Source organism: Lissotriton helveticus, chromosome 12, assembly GCF_964261635.1.
Source record: "Lissotriton helveticus chromosome 12, aLisHel1.1, whole genome shotgun sequence".
NCBI lineage: Eukaryota > Metazoa > Chordata > Amphibia > Caudata > Salamandridae > Lissotriton > Lissotriton helveticus.
The window spans coordinates 286,758,982-286,779,332 of record NC_136073.1 but is presented as its reverse complement, the minus strand read 5'-3'; the positions used below and the strand labels follow the sequence as shown (position 1 = coordinate 286,779,332).

The 20,351-nt window shown below is 43.9% G+C and overlaps 1 protein-coding gene and 1 long non-coding RNA gene across 2 annotated transcripts in view; one reads left to right on the top strand and one right to left on the bottom strand.

Moving 5' to 3' along the window:
- LOC144799981 (ATP-binding cassette sub-family C member 12-like) overlaps positions 1-20,351 on the top strand; it is a 973,671-nt gene that overhangs the window by 630,563 nt on the left and 322,757 nt on the right. The window contains exon 19 of the mRNA XM_078671636.1: positions 1,883-1,986. Coding sequence (XP_078527762.1) covers positions 1,883-1,986 — 104 coding nt within the window. The remainder of the gene's footprint in view (positions 1-1,882; positions 1,987-20,351) is intronic.
- Positions 11,759-20,351, bottom strand: part of LOC144799982 (uncharacterized) — a 44,364-nt gene continuing 35,771 nt past the window's right edge. Inside the window, exon 3 of the long non-coding RNA XR_013603912.1 lies at positions 11,759-11,829. This is a non-coding gene — a long non-coding RNA (uncharacterized LOC144799982). The remainder of the gene's footprint in view (positions 11,830-20,351) is intronic.

The window sequence follows — 20,351 nt, the reverse complement described above, 5'->3', positions numbered from 1 at the left end:
TGTCTGGGACTTGAAGTCTCCCACGTGGGTGGTGTGGGCATGTCAGATGGAAGAGGTGGTGAGGAAATCTGAGAATTCATCAATGAAGTACTTGTTCTTCCTGGGAGTCCTGTAAATAAGAGGGAAGGTGGTGGGCTGAGTTGCAGAGATAGGGAAATGGCATGTCAGCTGCTCCATGGAGTTAGGTGTTATTTGCTTTCTTAGGGTGCAGGACTAAGAGGACTTCCGGATGACAGTGAGGCTTCCTCCAATCTTATATGTGCCACCCTTATTATATTATATTATGTGGCCTGTGAAAAGAATGACGTCTAGGATGTCAGAAGATGTGGATGTGAACCATTTTTCTGCGATGAAGCTTATGATGGGTGAGGATGTCTGGTACATGAAGTAATAATAAGCAGGCACTGATAGCATGGGTTAAAATGTGTTTTTTGTAGTTTCAGGATGTGTGGGAGTAAGGGGTGTGTATACAAGATTTGGTCTATGCCTTTTTCGAATGCTTTGTGAGAGTATGGGTCATCTACATCTGGGTGTGATTGTGGGGATTGACGCATGCGGTGCTGGGCGAGGCACATCACTATATGCTACCTTGTAAGTTTCAGTCGAGCAGAGGTTCTGGCCCAAGGCCCTTCCTGGCCCCAACAGTCCCATGCAGCTGATACACTGGTCTGTGTCCGGCCTTTGTTGGAGATGCTTAGGCAAGGGATGCCCTAAAAAGTTGGAAAAGGCGGAAAGCAATGTCACATTGTGTGACAACGGGTGAAAGAAAATCAAGTGCTGTCACTTACTCTGCAGCTGGATGAAGGAAAACACAATGGTGTCATCTCCTCTACTGATAAATGGTGGCTAAAACAGTTTTCATTTTGGTTTGCTGGAAGGAGTACCTGCATATAACATTCTGTCACATGAAGCCTATTTGGCACCAAATTTGGAATGCTAAATATAAGTGCCACCAGGTCTGAGACTCTAAAGCATATACATTTTAAACTGGGTAAGGTATTTGAGCCTGTTTTTAAATAATGAAAACGTTCACAAGTGTTTTTTTCAATTCAAGACAGATACCATGCAGAGAGTTGGTGTCCAGTATCTTCTACAACTACATAGGTTTAGTTGGACTGCCTCTTGAGGCAGAATGGGGTATAGTATTATATAGTATAGTATAGTATAGTATAGTATAGTAGTATATAGTAGATTCCAAGGCACTTCTATAACACTTCCCTCTTTCACTCAGGAATTGAGCCAGGATGGACATATATTTTCCTTTCTGGCATTTCCAATCAATGTATTCCTTGACATGCAAAAAATACAATTAGTATCAGAGCTTGTGTTGTGCACCAGGCTAATTTGCGTCTTAATGCCCTGCACAGTGGGAATCTGAGCTCTTTTATGCCAAAATATTTGTCCTCAGTCAGCAAGCATTGCTTGCCACATCACTAACACTAACACTTTGAGGAGTATGCAATTACACACCATGTACAGAGTGGGTTTGTTCTCCACCATGTCACACTTAGCATTGTAACAGTCATTGTGCTTTGACAGGCATGGCTGCTTCATTTCTGATTGAATAATTTGCATGATGGTGCTGCTCTGGCAAGTAAAGAAATATTTACTTTAAATGCTATGCTTCAACAAAAGTAACCATTTATTTTTCATCTGGAATGAAGTCGGAATCAGAGATTCAAGGCAGTATTTCGATTGTATTAAAATGATATGTTATTGTGAATTTTATTTCTGTTCAAACCATACTTCACCCTAGACATCAATATGAATTACGAGCCACCTGTATCAAAATAAATGATCACAAAGATTTAAAAGCAATGCATTTTTCATTTTAAGCAGAAAGTTTCAATGTGTTACTAATACAAATATATTTATTTTGTAGGATACATAGTGGCAATAATAATTATCATACTATTCATGTTAATGATTGGTGTATCTGCCTTCAGCAATTGGTGGTTAAGCTATTGGATAGGACAGGGTGCAGGGGTAAGTTTGAAGAATTACGAGTACATGTCTCTTTATATTTTTGATTGTATGCAAAGTTTAATAATACTATGAGCATCAGTTGTTTAAATGATGGTGCCACGTGTTAGATTGTTCAGGAAAATCGTACCCACTTTTAGCAGTAAATAGATAAGCATTTGAATATTGTTCTACTTATTGTTCTGAATATTGTCCTATCAAATGTGGAGGATTGGCTATAGACAGAACATTTTATTGTGATGATAAATTAATACTTTGAAGATTTGTGCCATATTTCCATTAAATCAGCCCTGTGACACATTGTGCGTCTTAATGCTTGTTGATAGCATAACCACATTTCCATTTGCTATTATTCAGCTCCTTAACATTCAGTGCTCTGAATCTTTAGGATAAAGCTCTACCGCTCTCTCAATTTGGTATCCATTAAGGAAGTCCTGTAACCGTCAGAGCCTCTGTTAGGCTATCCCAGGCTGGCGACTGTACCAGATCTTTTATATCGGACAGGTGCGTACGGCAGGGGTGCATCTTGGCACCCCTGCTCTACACTCTTTATGTGAATGATCTGGACAAATCACTAGTAGAGGCTACGTTGGACATTCCGCGAGTGGGAGGGTGCCCTGTCCTCCTTTACGAGGACGACGCAGTTTTTTTGGCCCGTATGGCAGTAGGCCTACAACGGCTCTTAGATGCTTTTGGGGCATTTATGATCTCACTGGATCTGGTTGTGAACAATGGAAAGTCGCACTCCATGACAGTGGGTCATCGACCTAGAAAGACTTTTTATTGTAATGGTTTGGAGGTTTCTTCTGTGTCCTCCTTTACTTATTTAGGAGTTCTTTTTGATGACAGGTCATCCTGGGTCCAACAACAAAAATCCAAAAAGAATGCAGTTATACGAGCTTCCTCATCCCTGTTAGGATTTGCACGGCGTCTGGGGGCCAGACCGATAGAGGCTATCCTAAAGGTCTATAAAGCCAAGTGTTTGGCTATTGCGGCCTATGGATCTGCCATATGGGGATATAAAGATCAGGCTGGCATCCAGATAGCGGAAAACAAATTTTTAAGGAGTCTTATGTCCGTCCCACATGGACCCCATCATATGTTATACATCAGGAGTTAGGGATGGGTTATGTCACTGATACATTGAGAACAGTTCCGTTGCTTTGCTGGCTCAAAACTTGGCTGAACCCCGAACTAACCCTGAATCATTTGATCTTACGAGATTGTATAGCACTGGATAAGTCTGTCAAAATCAAATGGGTGGCGTACGTAAAAAGTATGTTATTTAAACTAGGACGGCCAGAGCTCTATGAGGATCCTTCAAGATTCAGAAAGAGGACGTGTTGTGGTTGAAATTGAATCTTAAGAACCTCTTTTTGGTGGAGCGAGAAGAACAGGAGCTATGTAAACCCTTAGTTAGGGCCCATTACCTGTTAAAAACATCTATTAACACTGAACCTTATCTGTTAATTGTTAATAAGTTGTACCATCGCTGGCTTCTAATGAGGCTCTGTTTTAATTTGATCCATCTAACATTGGGGGAATATCATGGATGGTGTAAACCTGAAGATGCTGATCCTTGCCAATGTGATGATTTCTCGCCCCAGGACACATTACATTTTATGATGTTTTGCAACTTTTTCACCAATATTCACAAAAATAGCTGTTACCTATACTGAGAGGAAGGGGTTTCACTCAGGCTGGACCAGTGCTAGTTTTTCTTCAAGCTCTGTGTAACCCTGATGACATTTTTAATATTGCATCCTTTTTGGCAGCAGCAGTGAGGATTAAGAATAAGACAACTTTGAGGATGAGTTCATCCAAAGGTACTAGCTATTAGCTATTGCCTAATTCTAGTTTATGGGATCTGAATATTTGTTAGGTTTCCATAATGAATTGTCATATCACCTATGTATTTTTAATGTTATGTTTAAAGATTTGTAGTATTGTCATGTTTATGTTTTGTTTTTTGTACTTTTATGATTTTAAGTAATCAAATTGAGTGGATTGACTGACTGACTGTAACCGTCAGTGGAACTGAGTGTGCCTTGATGCTCATGCTCCGCCCAGTAAATCTATGATGCCTCATCTTGCCCTCTTCTTGCCACAGATGAAGCTTGTCCCTTTAAGTCTCCCCAAAGCATGGTGCCCACATTCACAACGCACCATTTTGCAAATGTCTCTGGAATCAAATTATCAAGCAAAAAGTTAAACTTTCCAGGTGACAGGAGTCTGTAATCTGTTGTGTTCTTTGCATACAATTACTGTGAAATTTCAAAGATTTTGCTCATTTGAGCCTCAACCATAATTCAGTTGTTTAACTGGGTATTTCTCTTTGAATGTGTTATTTATAAAATGTGTGTGCCTCGTTTGACATGGTTAGCCCCCACTTTCTGTCTGATGTAATTTCGAACTGTAAGTGCACTGGGTCCCTGCTAATCAGGTCTCCAGCGCCAGATCTCTTTCCCAAAAACTGTACCACAATTGGCACAACTTCAATTACCCCTGTAAGTCCCTAGTAAGAGGTAACCCTAGGACCCAGAGCATGGATAATGAAGAGGGGCCTCTGTGGCTGCAGCATTGGTTGTGCCACCCCAGGGACTCCTCACCAATGCTAAGCACTCTGCCAATGCAGGCTGCGTGTCTTGCTGCAGAGAAATCTGAAGAGTGCCCATGGCACACAGCCCCGTGTGCCATGCATCTCATACACTGCATGGCATATAGGTAAGTCACCCCTACTGCAGGTCGTTAGCCCTAAGGCAGGGTGCACTTTATTCTATGTGTGGAGATATCAACAATATGCCCTTGAACTGTCCAGTCCATTCTGAGATGTTGTAAGGGCACAGGGAAGCCATAAAGAGTACATGGGCTGGATACTGTCAACTCGAGTTTCCTAACTCCAGGATGGCTTCACTGATTTCCAAGATGTTTGGTACCTAACATCTTATCTTAATAAATCTCCCCTGATGCCAGTGTTGGGGTTATTAATACATTCAGACAGGAGACCTTAATAGAGGGTCCCCAAAAACCCTACCAAGCACTGGTGTGGCTCCGGACATATTTTTTTCAACCTGCTAATATGACCTCGTGGGGTGACAGCCAGTGCTCTCAGAGGACAGAGACAAAGCATGTTTTGGGTGGAGGTGCCTCACACCTCCTCCAGGACAGGATGGCCTTCCTGGCCAGGAAGCGTCAAAGGTAATGCCACCCTTGAAATCCAACCCAGGAACCTCCAGATAGTGGGGGAGGCCAAGCCATTTTCCTCTTCTACTTTTGTTGGTAATAAAGGTGGGAAAACTATTTAGATTAAAGGAGGGTCCCCACTTAGTCTACACCACCCCTAGCGCAGGGCAGGCAATGTGAACCCCTATCCTGAAATTCAACCATCTTGGGATGGTGCAAAAACCTCCTATCAGGGCTAGGATAGTGCCTCTTCCCACAGGAAGTGGTCACTAGAGGGTGTAGACACCCTGTAAGTAGGTAGCCCATTGGGTACTACCTGTCTCCCCTTGTAACACCCCTAAATTCAGTATTTAGGTCGCATCCCAAGATATGAACATCAGATTCAGCAGACATGAAAAGATCAGAACAGAGAAGACATGCAGTTTGAGAAATGGATTCCTGCTGCAGAAGAAAAAGGTGCCAAACCCTGCCTGCTGCTCCCAGGTCTCGACAATTGCTGCTGCTGTGTTGTCCTGAAACCTGAAAGGACTCCAAGAACCCTGGAGCACCTCCAGCCTTCAGGAAAGTGCTGTGAAGCTTCCTTGGAGTGAAGGTATCACTCCCCTGCATACCACAGGCACCAATCCCATGAAGTCCATTTTGTCAACCTGCTGCTTCCAGATGACCTTGACACAGCACTGAAGCAGGAAAAGGTACAAAAGGTCTGAAGGGTCAGATATGATTCTCACCAAGTTTGGAGGCACCAGGACCTACGGGAGGTGAGGCATACCAATACCTGAGGTACCAGACCCTTAACAGCAAACACCAAGAAAAGTTGTGAAACAATATGAGTTGTATCTCCCACTAAACACTTCTCTTCAATTTTCATTTTGACTCAGCCCCATCCCTCCCTCATCAATGAGCCTCCCATCCAAAGCAGCAGTGCCAAACAATATATATCTGTTGGATGTCATTTAAATTCACTCTCCCTCAAGCATGTCCCCCTCAAAGGTAATCCTAATTGTAAATCTCCTTCGTCAAACCACCCTAAGTAACCCTTATCTATCATCACTGTGCCGCAGATAAGATTACCAACCACAGGAGTCAGTGGGCAGCGTAAAGTTGCAACTTTTCAGATTAAGACAGCCTTTGACCAATAGCATAGTATTGTTAATGTTTTCGCTCTTATCTGCCCTTGCATTTTATGTTTCTGTAGCCGGAGCCACAGTGGGTCGAAGAGGTGTATTTGACTGACATGTGGCTCTAAACTACACCATAATTTGGATTTGTCTTCTGACACCCCACACCCAGTCTGCTACTAACTTCATAGCTACTACATATATTTCTATGTCTGGGATGACCAAACATCCTTCCAAAGGAGTTTTGTACATTCATAATTTTACTATGTGGGGAGGCCTAGTGCCATTCTCCAAGAGACTGTCTAGTTCCAGCAATAATTCTGAGAGTGGGGAAGCTAGATCAGTCAGAAAACAGAGCATGTCACCAGCAAAATAAGCCATTTCCATTTGTCCGGCCTTTGAGAGAATGTTGCTTATCTCAGTATTTACTTGCACCTTCCAACAAAAAGGCTCCATTGGGAGAGTAAAAAGTGAAGGTGGCAGAGGGCATCACTGCCTTTTATCGCCTGTTTGTTCCCCCTTAATAAAACCAGCCTGAAATGGGTTATTTTATAACTAGGTCTTTTTATCTAGCTAGTTTTAATGTCTTCTCTTTCTTTTTTAGTAGTGGATTCTTGTCAGCACATAAGGGATCAGTTTGTTCTTGATTTGAAATAGCCTTATAAACCTGTGTCATCCATCCAGGTGTACTAGAAGTATTGTTGTGGGGTCTTCCAATAAAAATAAAACAAATCCTGGACATGCTAGATCTAGTTAATCATGCTCTATGCTCCAAGTCTTATAATATTTCAATTAGATCTATTTATTCCTTGGTATAGTTTGCCTGATAGGAATCACTATTGTTTTTCCAAATTCCCAACTCTAACCAATATCTCATGACATTCTTGGGATCCTTCTGAGGCCATGACCAGTAATTGGTCCACCCTGTCCTCTACTTTTTCTATGGAGCAATCTGTTTCTGAAATAGATTTGGTGGAATCCTATCTGAGAGATTGGAGTTATTTTTGAAATTCATCGATTATTTGACAAATATCACCTTTCATGCCAAGGGCCAACATGTGCTCTTTCGAGGTTGTGTCTGATCCATCTTAGCTAGATGTGCCACTCCTATCTGACTCTTCTGTCTGGAGTTGTTAGGGTTTTTTGTGTTCCAAGGAGTGTTTTTATATTTTGCATTTGACTGTTTTTATCTTCTCTGATGCCATTTTGAATTTTGCAGTGCAGTTCAATTGCTGACCCCACCGACCTCAAGAACTAACGTTTTATCTCGCTCCTCCTCTTCCCGGCCAAAGTTGCAGGGAAAACAGTCTACAGGGAACTGACAAGATTCATAGAAGACAATGCCATCCTCGACCCATCCCAATCTGGTTTCTAAAGCAACCACAGCACAGAGACCGCCCTACTCGCCCTCTGCAGCCCTCATCCTACTTGACCTATCAGCAGCGTTCGACACTGTCTCCCACCGCACAATCGCCAGACTACATGACGCCGGTATACAAGGAACAGCCCTAGACTGGATCTGATCATTCCTCACCAGAAGAAGCCAAAGAATCAGACTGCTGCCCTTCCTCTCTGATGCCCACGGACATCACCTGCGGAGTCCCACAGGGATTGTCACTGAGCCCGACCCTCTTCAACATCTACATGGCCCCCTTGACACCATTGTCTGACAACACAGCCTCAACATCGTCTCCTACGCTGATGATACCCTGCTCATCCTCTCCCTCACCAAAGACCCCACCACCGCCAGACTCAACATCCAGAAAGGAATGCAGGAGGTCTCTGTCTGGATGACCAACAGCTGCCTCAAGCTCAACGCTGAGAAGACAGAAGTCCTCGCCCTTGGAACCACCCCTTCAGCTTGGGACAAAACCTGGTGGCCGACATCTCTCGGAAGCCCACCAACCCTCTCAAACCACTCCAAAAACCTCGGCATTGTACTCAACTCATCCCTCACCATGAACCGACAGATCAACGCCGTCACCCCCAGTTGCATTCACCGCGAGACCTTCAAATGATCCCCCAGGAGTCAAGGAAGACAGTCACCCACGCACTCATCACCAGCAGACTGGACTATGGAAACGCACTAAATGCTGGCATAAACAAGTCCTTACTTCGAAAACTCCAAACGATACAGAACCCCACAACCTGACTCGTCCTCGGCACAAACACATCAGCCAACACCTTCGAAAGCTCCACTGGCTCCCTGTGGAAAAAAATGTCACCCTAAAAATCTGTACAAGTGAGAATTTGATATATATATCACTGGTGCAGGGACACCCTTTGTCTACGGGTTCACAAGTGAGGATCAACACTGGAATGGAAACAAAATACAAGCTTATTACACTCATGAGCGGGCTTGATCTACAGACACGAGGGAACTACTTAAGCATGGTTTCAAACTCATCATTTATACAGTTTTGGTGCAGCACGACACCCACAAAAAAACCCTCTGTCATGATAAAATGCAACCTGTTCACTTCTGATAAGCCCCCACCCACGGTACTCTCAAGGATAAATGGGGAACATTACAGGCGTTGGTTGGTTTGTAGATAGGAACATCTGTGAGCCTGGGGCAGCTCATCAGGGGCCAAGCCCTTATTCTTGCACTCAAGCTTTATCGGTACAACCAGCTTTTGGTGAACACGTAACTCCCTGACCTTACAAAGCCCCCCACAGCACAAAATGGATATTCACAGACAAAATGGCTGAGAGCAGAGGCTTAGTTAACAGGATACATTTTTACTGTTTAACAGTCCATCCTTTTAGCCTCTGCTAAATACATTTTGTCTCATTACATAGCAATATTCAATGATAAATCAAGGCACGTGAAAGTTTAGAAAACATCAATAATAAAGAGCTAGATCAGTGTGTGTATAGATGTACTGCAATAGCTTGAGGCACTCCATCATCAGTATTCTAATTTCCTGTATCTATACTCGTAAAGTTATCTACCTGTTGGTGAAGCATAAGCGGCCTCATGAGTGTTTATTTTCTTAGGGACACGGGACATACATTAAGAAATGCATAGGGAGTATATAATGGGCCTACACTGAATGCAAAGGCAACAGCCTAGGATAGCACCCACTCCACAGGCTGCTAAGACAAGTAATTTCCATCCCCATGACATAATAATACCCCAGAACTAACTAGACCAAGTCCATGTTCCAGTCGTTTGGTGTATTTCAGCTGCGATCTTATGCAATTTGGAGATAGCCTGATAAACAGAAGGTGCGTTATCAGGTATGAAAACACAACATCTGATACATATAATGCGGCATACACCTCCACAATCTGCAAGGAGAACATCTAGAACCATACGATTCTGCAAAGCCAAGAGTCTTGTCGCCTGAAGCTTCTCGGTAATATTACCTGAAGCTAGTGTCGTTTGATTTACTACTGCTTCAAGTACCCTAGTGAGTCTTCGTATGTTCCTACTATTGAGAGGTGGACCAACAAAGAAAAATATCCCTAAGTTCACATCAACATACTCTTGCAATGAAGTGTCAGTTTGATCTACTGTATCAACATCTATCTTTCTCTTAGTCCTGGCTAAGAAAGGACTGTGGGGCAGTGATCAAGCTTTTTGATAAAAAGCAGGGGCCAAATATATAGGAGGAAGGAGAAGGGACACATGTCGTATCCCTGACCACCCTTGTGGTAGGAAAAAATAACCCTTATTTCCACAAATAAAATAGGTATTATGAGCCGCTAATACACTACTGGGATTCGGATTTGTCAACATAAAGACAGTACTGCAGTTGCTGTTTCTTACAGAAATAGGAGCAATACTCCTTACACAGAGAGGAGCGTGTGCTTCTGTTACTGTTATAGCTGGGAACCCTTTCTCCAATTTCATTCATATTTTTCGTGGGGTAAAAATATACTTGATGACAAGATCATTATGACCACCATATTCCTCTACTTATAAATCCGATCCTTTCCTCTGCGGGTTACCATCGTCATCTGTATAACAATGCAAATTCAACTTTTTATTAAGGCCTCCTATATCAAAGCTAAACATCTTATTAACATATGCTGCCCATAGAACTCCGAACCAAGCTGTACAGTAACCATTATGGAAAATGGGAGTGGTATAAGTGGCGTTCCCCCTTCTTCCTGATGACCAGGTAACAGTCCACATATCTAGCAATTAGAAACATTAGCAATGCTATGGGTATAATGCAACATCTGAATAAATTAGTTATTTACGAAAGAAAGCCTGTGCCTTTCCTCTAGTGGCAGAAGGGTGAAATGATGATGTTTGAGGGGTGTAGATATTGGGCGTACAAGCATGTGCACTGTAAATTTCACATATAAAAACCAAGCTATTAGAAAAATACTTATGGCACAAAGGAGACTCGCTGTCAAACAAATATTTGTCCGTTTGTGCTTGATCCTTTTAGATACAGGGTGTTCAATATTCAGGCGATCTTCCTCCATGATAGGCATTTGCAATATCAAAATCAAAATGTGCTAAATATATTGTCTCTTATAAATCGCCAACTCAATCTGTAGATGTTCCTTGCCGAATTTTGCACTGAAGGCACAGTTCATAGGTTAGTCAATTTGGAAGATGCAAAGGAAACTAAAACATTGGAGGTTAACGAACACAAGCTCACCTCGACAGGTTTCAAACCAAAAGCTTAAACAAAATCGTTGGAACTTGCAGTCCAATGAAGAATATAGCAATGATAAATCAGTATAACAAGTACTCAAGGACGGTCATCCACAAGGTCATCTGTGATGGCCTGAAGGACCGTTAGATATATTGCCTTTTTCAAAGGGTGCAACTTGGATCCCCTAATATATCCAATCAGGGACCAGTCAGGGAACTGAAGTTGGTGGATCCAAGGCAGGCAACGGCTATTTTCTTTTTCACTGGATTCCTGGACAAAGTATTGTATTGCAAACACGAACATTGTCGATCGTTTTTTGCACTGTGAATCCCTTTATTCTTTCCATTCAGATACTGCAGGACAGATTTTCCACAAAGTCTGATAGTAGGAACGTTGAGAATCAGGGCATTTCTACGGATTCAGGATGCTCAGGCCACAAACCACACCAAATCTAGTTTGGCTGTTTCCGTAACACAGAGCCTCCCGCCAAGCAGGCCTTCTAACCAGATCAGAACTAGCCTAAAAACCTTTCTTCTCGATGCCTCTGCGTAGTTAGTTTTACGAGGTCTAAAATTGTGTCTGTCTCTTCCAGCTGTTGTCAGATCTGCAAACAGAAGTTTCTCTGGCGTAGCAAAGTAGTGATCCATCTTATCCTCGTTGCTGAGAACAATTTGTGCAATTCCAGTGTTCTCAGTGTCCTTTGTCTGGGCCAGGTCTGTCGGCACCCTTTTGCAGTGCGAGGCATGGACCCAGTTTCTTCTATTGGTGACTCAAACTGCTGTCCGTGTGGCCAACAGGACCTGCTCGGGTCCCTTCCAGTGAGGCTCCAAGCTCTTTGAGCGCTGAAAGTGTTTGGTCAGGACCCCTTCGCCTGGTTGTAACAAGCGCCCAGGACCTTCATAGTTGTCAAGCAGGGAATCGTGTACCTGTTGATGAATCAAAGAAAGATTTTCTGTCAGTTCCTTCATATAATCTAATAAAATAGGATACTCAAGTTCCTTTATTCTCTTGGGACGTGGAGGACCCCATACATTCAGTGGACTCTCAAAGACTATTTCATAGGGCGTGAGGCCAGATTTACTATGTGCCACCGCGCGGGTCGACATGAGTGCTAGGGGTAGAGCATCGGGCCATTTAAGTCCTGTCGATGCCTGTATTTTGGCGAGCTTGAGTTTCAGGATTTCATTACGTCTTTCCACCAAACCCGCAGATTGTGGATGGTTACCAGCGTGGAACTTCTGACGTATGCCTAAACTCTCAGTAATCAATTTAATGACCTGTCTAATGAAATGAGGTCCATTATCTCTCCCTAAAATTCTACAAATCCCAAATCTTGGGAAATATTACTTCAAGAGTATTTTAAATGTAGTGAGTGCAGTGTTATCTTTTGTAGGGTAGGCCTCAACCCACTTACTAAAAGCGCATCCTATTACTTGAACATATTTCTAATTATTACATCTTTCAAGTTCTATGAAATCCATCTGTAGGACTTCCAATTGTGCGCTGGGTGGGGAAAATCCTCCTTTTGGGGTAGCTACTCCTTTCCCTGGGTTATGTTGCAAACAGATCATGCAATGTCGAACATGGTGTTCAGCTGTTTTTCTTATATCTGGGTGTTCCCATATCTGCTCTAATTGTGTACCTATGCTTTTTGCGCTGACATATGCTGGACCGTGCGCTATAGTGACAAACGGTAGGACATAAGAGCTGGATAATTTCCACCTATCCCCATCTGGTCCTTTCCTCCAACAATTTTCACTGTATAATATTCCTGTCTTTTCCCATTGTTCCATTCCTCCTTTGTTGCCATCTTTTGGATCTCTCTCACCTCTTTGTTCACATTTGCAATTTTTTCTGCAGCTGAGTACATTACGTAAATGTTTTCCTGTTGGCTACGTGCTGTTTCTTTCGCCGTGCTGTCTACAAAAGCATTATCTCTGCCCACATCATCTATTATTTTCTGGTGTGCACTACACTTAACGATAGCCACCCGTATTGGCAATGTTAGTGCAGACAACAAGTTTTGAACTAATTCTCCGTGCTGTATTTTCGAGCCATGCGTTGTCAAAAAACCCTTTCATGCCATAAGCGTCCGAAGTTATGTGCAACTCCAAAAGCAGATTGACTGTCTGTATAGATATTCACAGACAGTCCTTGGCTAAGCTCCCAAGCCCTCAAGAGTGCAATAAGTTCAGTTGCTTGTGCAGATTTAAAGGGGGTTTGAGCTGTCTCCACAATTGTTTGCAGTGTAGTGATAGCGTAAGCTCCAGTAATGGTGCCATTGGGTAGCTTAAGACAATATCCAGTTACATACAAGTCACCCGAGAGTCAAGCAGAGGAATTTCAGTAAGGTCTACTTGACCCTTTGTTTGTTCTTCAGTAGTAAAAATGCAGTCATGTATATCTCTAGGTTGTTCGGAGAGTGCTGTCAACAACGTAGCTGGATTCAAGGTCAAACAGCGTTTAAGTGTGATGTGTGGTGCTAGCAAAGTGAGTTTGTACCCAGTAAGACGAATGCTCGTCAAGTGTTGTGTCTTAGTCTGATTCAATAATACATCAACCGAGTGGAGAACCAAAACCATCAATCTGTGGTCTAGTACAAGTCCCGCTGATTGTCTGATTGAAATGGCAGTTGCTGCCACAGCCTTCAGGCAACCAGGGAGTGCCCTGGCCACAGGATCCAGAACTGCAGAAAAGTATGTGCATGGGCGTTGTTTGTCTCCGTGTGGCTGTGTTACGACAGACAATGCACAAACATTTTGTTTGTGCACACAGAGAGAGAATGGTTTTGTGTAATCAGGTGTTCCTAATACAGGGGCAGAACATAGTGCTGCTCGAAGTTGTTGGTATGCACTTTAACACTCTGAAGACCAAGGCAAAGGGGATGGAGTATCCTTAGTCATAAGGGCAAGGAGAGGTTTGATAATGAGGGAAACATTTGGAATCCAATGGTGACAATAGGTTGTTATACCAGTCAATGCCCTAACTTCCTTTTGTGTTTGAGAAATAGGTGTGGGTATGATAGCCTTGAATCTGTCTTTCGTCAATATTCTTCCTTCCTTCGATAAGAGGTGACCTAAATGGGTAACCTCTGGTCGACAAAACTGTAACTTATTCTTTGACACTTTGTGGCCCAATTTAGCAAGGTGATTCAATAACATCGATGTAGCCTCAATACAAAGTTCTGTGTTATTGGCTGCTATCAGCAGATCATCAACATATTGTAGCAGAGAGGTGCTTGGGGATACCAGTAAGGTATCATGTTGGTGTTTAAGAGCTTGGCTATAAATGCTCTGGCTTTCTGTATAGCCTTGAGGAGCATGACAGAATTGAAAGGATCGTCCTTTAATGGAGAATCCAAATAAATACCTGCTAGAAGGTACAATAGGAATAGAAAAGAATGCATTCTTAAGGTCAATGACAGAAAAAACACAAGCTGTTGGTGGGCTCATTGTCAATAGTGTAGTAATGCACAGAACTACAGGGAACTGTGGCACCACTATTTAATTGATCTCACGCAGATCAATGACAAATCTATAGACTTTTTCTTTCATATCATCAGCGGTGGAGTGCTTTAAAACAGGTAAAATGGGGCTGTTACAAATGTTGCTATCAGTTTCTTCCACCACTCCTTTTTCAATGACATCTTCAATTATTTTAACTAATGCACTTTCACCTTCCTGCGATATCTTATACTGCGGTATTCGGGGCAAAATGGCATGCTGTTAAACCTGTATGTGTACAGGGTCAATGGATAATAAGCCAACATCAGTATCACCCTCTGCCCACACAGAAGGCGGTACAGTGGACAATTCATGTGAAAATTCATTAATAACGTACTGCTTATTATGACTAGGCTTACTAAACGTAATGTATACACCATCCGGTGAACAATAAATACGTGCATGAAAATGTTTGAGTAAGTCTAATCCCCGCAGATTGTCGGGGCAATTTGGTGCAAGAAGGAATGGCGTGTTGGTGGTGAACGGACCAATAGTAAGATCCAGGGGCTCAGACACGGGACTAAGAATTAGCTTTCTAGCGAAGCCTACGGATAGATAGTTCTAGCCAGACGAGGGAGTCCCAGGTATCAGTCTTCGGGAAATTGCACTTCATGTAGCCCCAGTATCTACCAGAAATTGCTGAAGGGTCCCCAATATTTCAGCAGTGTCATATGGGCATGTCTGATCTACTGGTATAGAAACTGATCCCTCCTCTCGTCCTACGCTGTCCTAGTTGAAATACGTGCCCATGGCATCTGATGCGTTGAAGTCATCTGCATAATACGTTTTTTCAGGGGCAGTATTATCAAATTGATTCCATCTGTCAGTAACAAAAGGTCATTGTAGGGGACCTCTTGTCATTCCCCTTCCCATTCCTCTACCTTGTTGGCGAAGTATTGGGCATTCAGATTGCCAATGTCCTTCTTTTTTACAGTATGCACATTGGTTTGGCCCTAATGGGTCAGACATCAGTGGATCTTGCATAAACCTTCTTGGGGGGTCAGCCTTAAAAACCCCTCAACCCCTACCTCTCTGTAATCCATAGGCCTGCTGAAACAATATTTTAGTTTTTCAATCCTTATTTTTACCTTTTTTCTTGTCTCGTTCGTCATTAATTTGATTCTCATAATATTGGGCCATATCCAGAATTTTAGGTGGATTGATAATGGCCCATGTACTCACTCGTACTATTTGCGAAATATCAGGTAATGTTAGGACCCGGAGTCTTTAGGGCATGTTCTGAGTGTGTTGTTAGGTGAATTTTGCTCCAACAGGGACTACAAGTCCCAGAATGCCGTGAGGCACGCTGCGGATGACCATGATCCTCCTGCACCAATCAGATACCGATGGGGAGGTTCTTATGTCTTCCTTCCCCTATCGATGGTGCTTGGTTTTCATTTTGAATCCTGCCTGTATCCCGACCCTTGGATCACCGCTGCTTTTTGTTGCTCATTGAACTGGTTCGTGATTACTTGTCCCCGCATCCGCTGCTGAAGCCTCGCGCGGCCGCGCTGGCTTTTTGCAGCATCTCCTTTTACTTCCTTATCCCTGCTCTGTGTCAACTCCCCCACGCCGCAGAGCTAATCGGAGTCATTCACCTCCCTTCCCGTTCTGCTGTTTGCGGATCTCCGTTGTTGACATTCCTGTCCAAATCACCCGACCCGTAAGCCCCTGCTGAGGCCCTACGACGTCTTACCTGAGGCTGGAGTTCCCGTTGTGATTTCTCGACGGGTCAGTGGCCCAACAGAAAAAATACTTACTTCTTTCTCCGGAGTGAAGGACGCCGAGTGTTAGCGTCTGTCAGCTGTTTCTCGGGGAGACTCGCCCGTGAGCGGCTCCATTGGAATTCACGTTGTTTTGTTTTGTACTTTACGAACTCAGTGAGAATTATCACGAACTTTAAAGAAACTTACTTTTGGACTCTGCATATTGGACAGAGAAAGAGAGACTGTGTTTGGACTCCTTTGTTCTTCCGAGGATACCTTCCCTGGAAAAGAGAGACCTACATATCCACCCTGCCTTTTTTTGGTTCGTATGTTATTGTTTTTTTGTGGATATCTTTTGGGTGCGATATTCAAGTTGGGCAGGTAAGAGCCTTGCAGCACACTCATTACAGGAAAACGTAGGTGACCCTGTTCTTCTATAGTAGTGTTCTAAAATACCCTGTTGTGTGTCTGTTTTCTTCTCTCCCCTGCAGGCTGCTGCTTCCTATTGGGCGTTCCTTGTCTAAAGTACCCTGTCTTCCTACGAAGAGACTTAAGGGTTTTAGGTCTCTCTCTTTTCTGGCGTCACGGCCCGCTCTGTGTGTATTTACGAGCAGCAGAGGGTGTTGTGTCGTAGGAACAGAGGGAGGCACTGTCTACTCTTCTGAGGAGCTGGTTTCTGCTTCGAGCCTGTTGCTCGCCCGACAGAAAACCAAGCCCACGTTTATTCCTCCTCCCGAGGGTAGACAGTCATGGACGACGCGGTCATGCAGGGAGAGACAGACGAGATAACCCTCAGAGAACTAGCCGCCACAGTTGTGAATCTCCAAACCGAACTGAAACTGATGAGGAATGAGAATCTGAGGTTATCGACAGAAAACACTAGACTGGTAGAAGCTAGTAGAACTCATGAGGTACAAGCTAGGCATAGGAAAAGCTATATCCACCCTTCACATTTTCAGGTATCTAGTGGTAGTACTCCTGAGGTCCCTCCTACCCCTGTCGCCTCCGCCTCTCCTGTTCAGGTCACTGTAGTCACCCCCCCTCAAACACCATTAGCGATGCCAGAAAGATTTAGCGGAGATAGCCAGAACTTTAAGGTGTTCTTGAACCAATGCCACCTGATGTTTTTGTGTAAAGCCTCCTCATTCCCTGATGACGCAGCTAAGATCGCTTTTATAATTTCTTATTTGAGTGGAAACGCCGCCTCATGGGCAGTTACACTGGTAGAGAATGATGATCCCGTGTTATATAACCTCACCCTGTTTAAGGAGCGTATGAAAGGCCTTTTTTCTAGGCATACGTATATGCAGGCGAGTGATAATGAGCTCCTTAATCTGCGACAGGGCTCAAAAGATTTACTGTCTTATATCACCGCCTTCAACCGTCTAGTGACAGAGACACACTGGCCTGACAATAAACGGACTTCGTTGTTTTATAGAGGGCTGAAAGATGAGCTTAAAGACATCTTATCCCAAATAGTGGATCCTCCTGAAAATTGTGCTGAATTCATTGATCTTGTGGTCAAATTAGACCACCGCCTGGCTGAGAGAAAGGGTGAAAAAACGCGCGGGGATTTCCCCAAGTTTTTGCTACCTAAACCTGAAAAACGAGATCCCAAAGATACAAGTGAACCAATGCAGATAGGAGGAATAAGGGGCCCTCTAACACCTGAAGAAAAAGAGAAAAGACGAAAGTTGAATCTCTGTTTATACTGTGGAAAGGCTGGCCATTTCGCCCGCGAATGTCCAGTAAAACCGAAAGGAATACCTAAATACACCAAGCCCATGTCTTCGGGAAACTAGTTGACTTGGGGAGTATTGAGGTCGCTCTTCCAAGTCCTTCGTTATCCCTGACCTCCAAACAAGTGGCCAACGTCTATTCTGCCATTCCCAAACCCTTTACCATCTCGGTGGTGTTGGTGTTCCCTTCACAAGGAAGACATACCATGTCCATTCTTTTGGATTCAGGAGCCACGGGTAATTTCCTGGATATTACCCTAGCCAAGTCTTTGGGCATCCAGTTCATCAAGAAAGATACCCCTGAAAACGTCAGGGCTGTGGACGGGTCTGCCCTGTCTTCAGGAATGTTAAAGTACCACACACCTGAGATCATCGTGTTGTGTGATAATGGACACAGCGAATGCATTTCGTTTGACCTGATTGACACACCCAACTTCGGTGCGATACTAGGGGTACCCTGGCTGCAGACCCACAACCCCCATATCGATTGGGTGGCTAGGACTGTTACCCTACGCTCCGCTCACTGTCTTACCCATTGTTACAGAGACATCAACCACTGGCACACCCCTGTGTATTGTTCCGCAACCACAATAGATGGGGCTACGTTGCCTCCTGAATACCTGCAATATGCTGATGTGTTTGATGATGTGAAAGCTGTCGCCTTACCGCCTCATCGTTCCTACGATTGCAGGATAGATCTTATACCTGGTGCTGAACTGCCTGTTAGCCGCATTTATGCGCTTACGGAGACAGAGACCAAATACCTTCAAGAGTATCTGCAGGATATGTTGGCGAAGGGGTTTATCAGTCACTCTACCTCTCCTGTATCCTCCCCTATTTTTTTTATACCCAAAAGGGAAGGGGGATTAAGGGCCTGCCTGGATTATAGGGTATTGAACAAAGCCACTATCAAGAACAAATACCCGCTCCCCCTCATTTCCACACTGCTCGATCAGGTTAGGAAGGCCACCATATTTACCAAACTCGATTTGAGAGGAGCCTACCACCTGATCAGAGTCAAAAGAGGGGATGAATGGAAAACCGCCTTTAGGACAAAATTTGGGCTTTATGAGTATAATGTGATGCCCTTCGGGCTATGTAATGCTCCCGCAGCGTTTCAATTTTTTATAAATGAGATACTGCGGGAATATTTGGATATCTTCGTCATCGTGTATATCGATGATATACTGATATACTCCTCCAATGAAACCGACCATGTATCCCATGTACAAGCCATATTGAGGAAACTACACGAACATCACTTGTTTGCCAAACTCGATAAATGCATCTTTCATACTCACAGTGTGGCCTTTTTGGGGTTCATCATCTCTCCCAAAGGGATACACATGGATCCGGCAAAAATTTCTGCTATCCTAGAATGGGCATGTCCGAAGTCGGTGAAGGACATTCAGTCTTTCCTGGGATTCGCAAACTTCTACAGGAGGTTTGTGGATCATTTCTCAGACATGGTAGCACCCATCACTCGCTTGCTCAAAAAGGGGGTTGAGTTCCATTGGGACGAGAAAGCAGAAAAGGCCTTTCAGGCCCTTAAGGCACGTTTTACTTCTGCTCCCATCATGAAACACGCTGACGAAACACAACCCTACTTCCTAGAGGTAGACGCTTCGCAATATGCGGTGGGTGGCGTGTTATCACAAAGAGATCCACTCAAAGGCACTCTCCATCCTGTGGCGTACTTCTCCAAAACCTTGACCCAATCTGAGCAGAATTACACCATCGGAGAAAGAGAACTCCTTGCCATCAAACGTGCCTTCCAGGAGTGGCGTCACTACTTGTTAGGATCCTCCCACGTGATCACTGTCTATTCTGACCATCAAAACCTGCAATATTTTCGCACTGCTAAAGCCCTTACACCTAGACAACTACGGTGGGTCGCCTTTTTTGGAGAATATGATTTCCTAATACACTTTAGACCCGGAATTCGTCAGGGCAAGGCAGACGCTTTGTCCAGGCTAGGAGAGGAGAACAAGTGGGTTCAGGAGAAACCCTTGCCTCTTATTCCTGAGAACAGAATAGTGGCTTTAGGAGTACAGATGCCTGATGCCCCTGCCTTCATGGACCTTTTAGAACAGGCATATTCACCTCTAGATCAGGCCACTTGGTTACGAGAACCACACAACACCATCGTGGACAATCTGTGGTATCATGAGAATAAAATCTTTTTGCCTAACAACGAATTACACCGCCTTGTGTTGCAATGGTGTCATGACATGCCCTTAGCTGGTCATCCCGGGGAAAACAAGACCAAAAGCCTTTGTCAACGATGGTTTTGGTGGCCGAGACTATCTCATGATGTGAAGCAACACGTCAAGGCCTGTTCTACTTGTGACCGTCAGAAGGCTTCTCATGCTGTACCTGCGGGGTTATTACAACCTCTTCCCGTTCCCAACAGCCCTTGGACTACCCTTAGTATGGACTTCATCACAGACTTGCCTAACGTTCAGGGGTACACCACAATCATGGTGGTTGTTGATCTGCT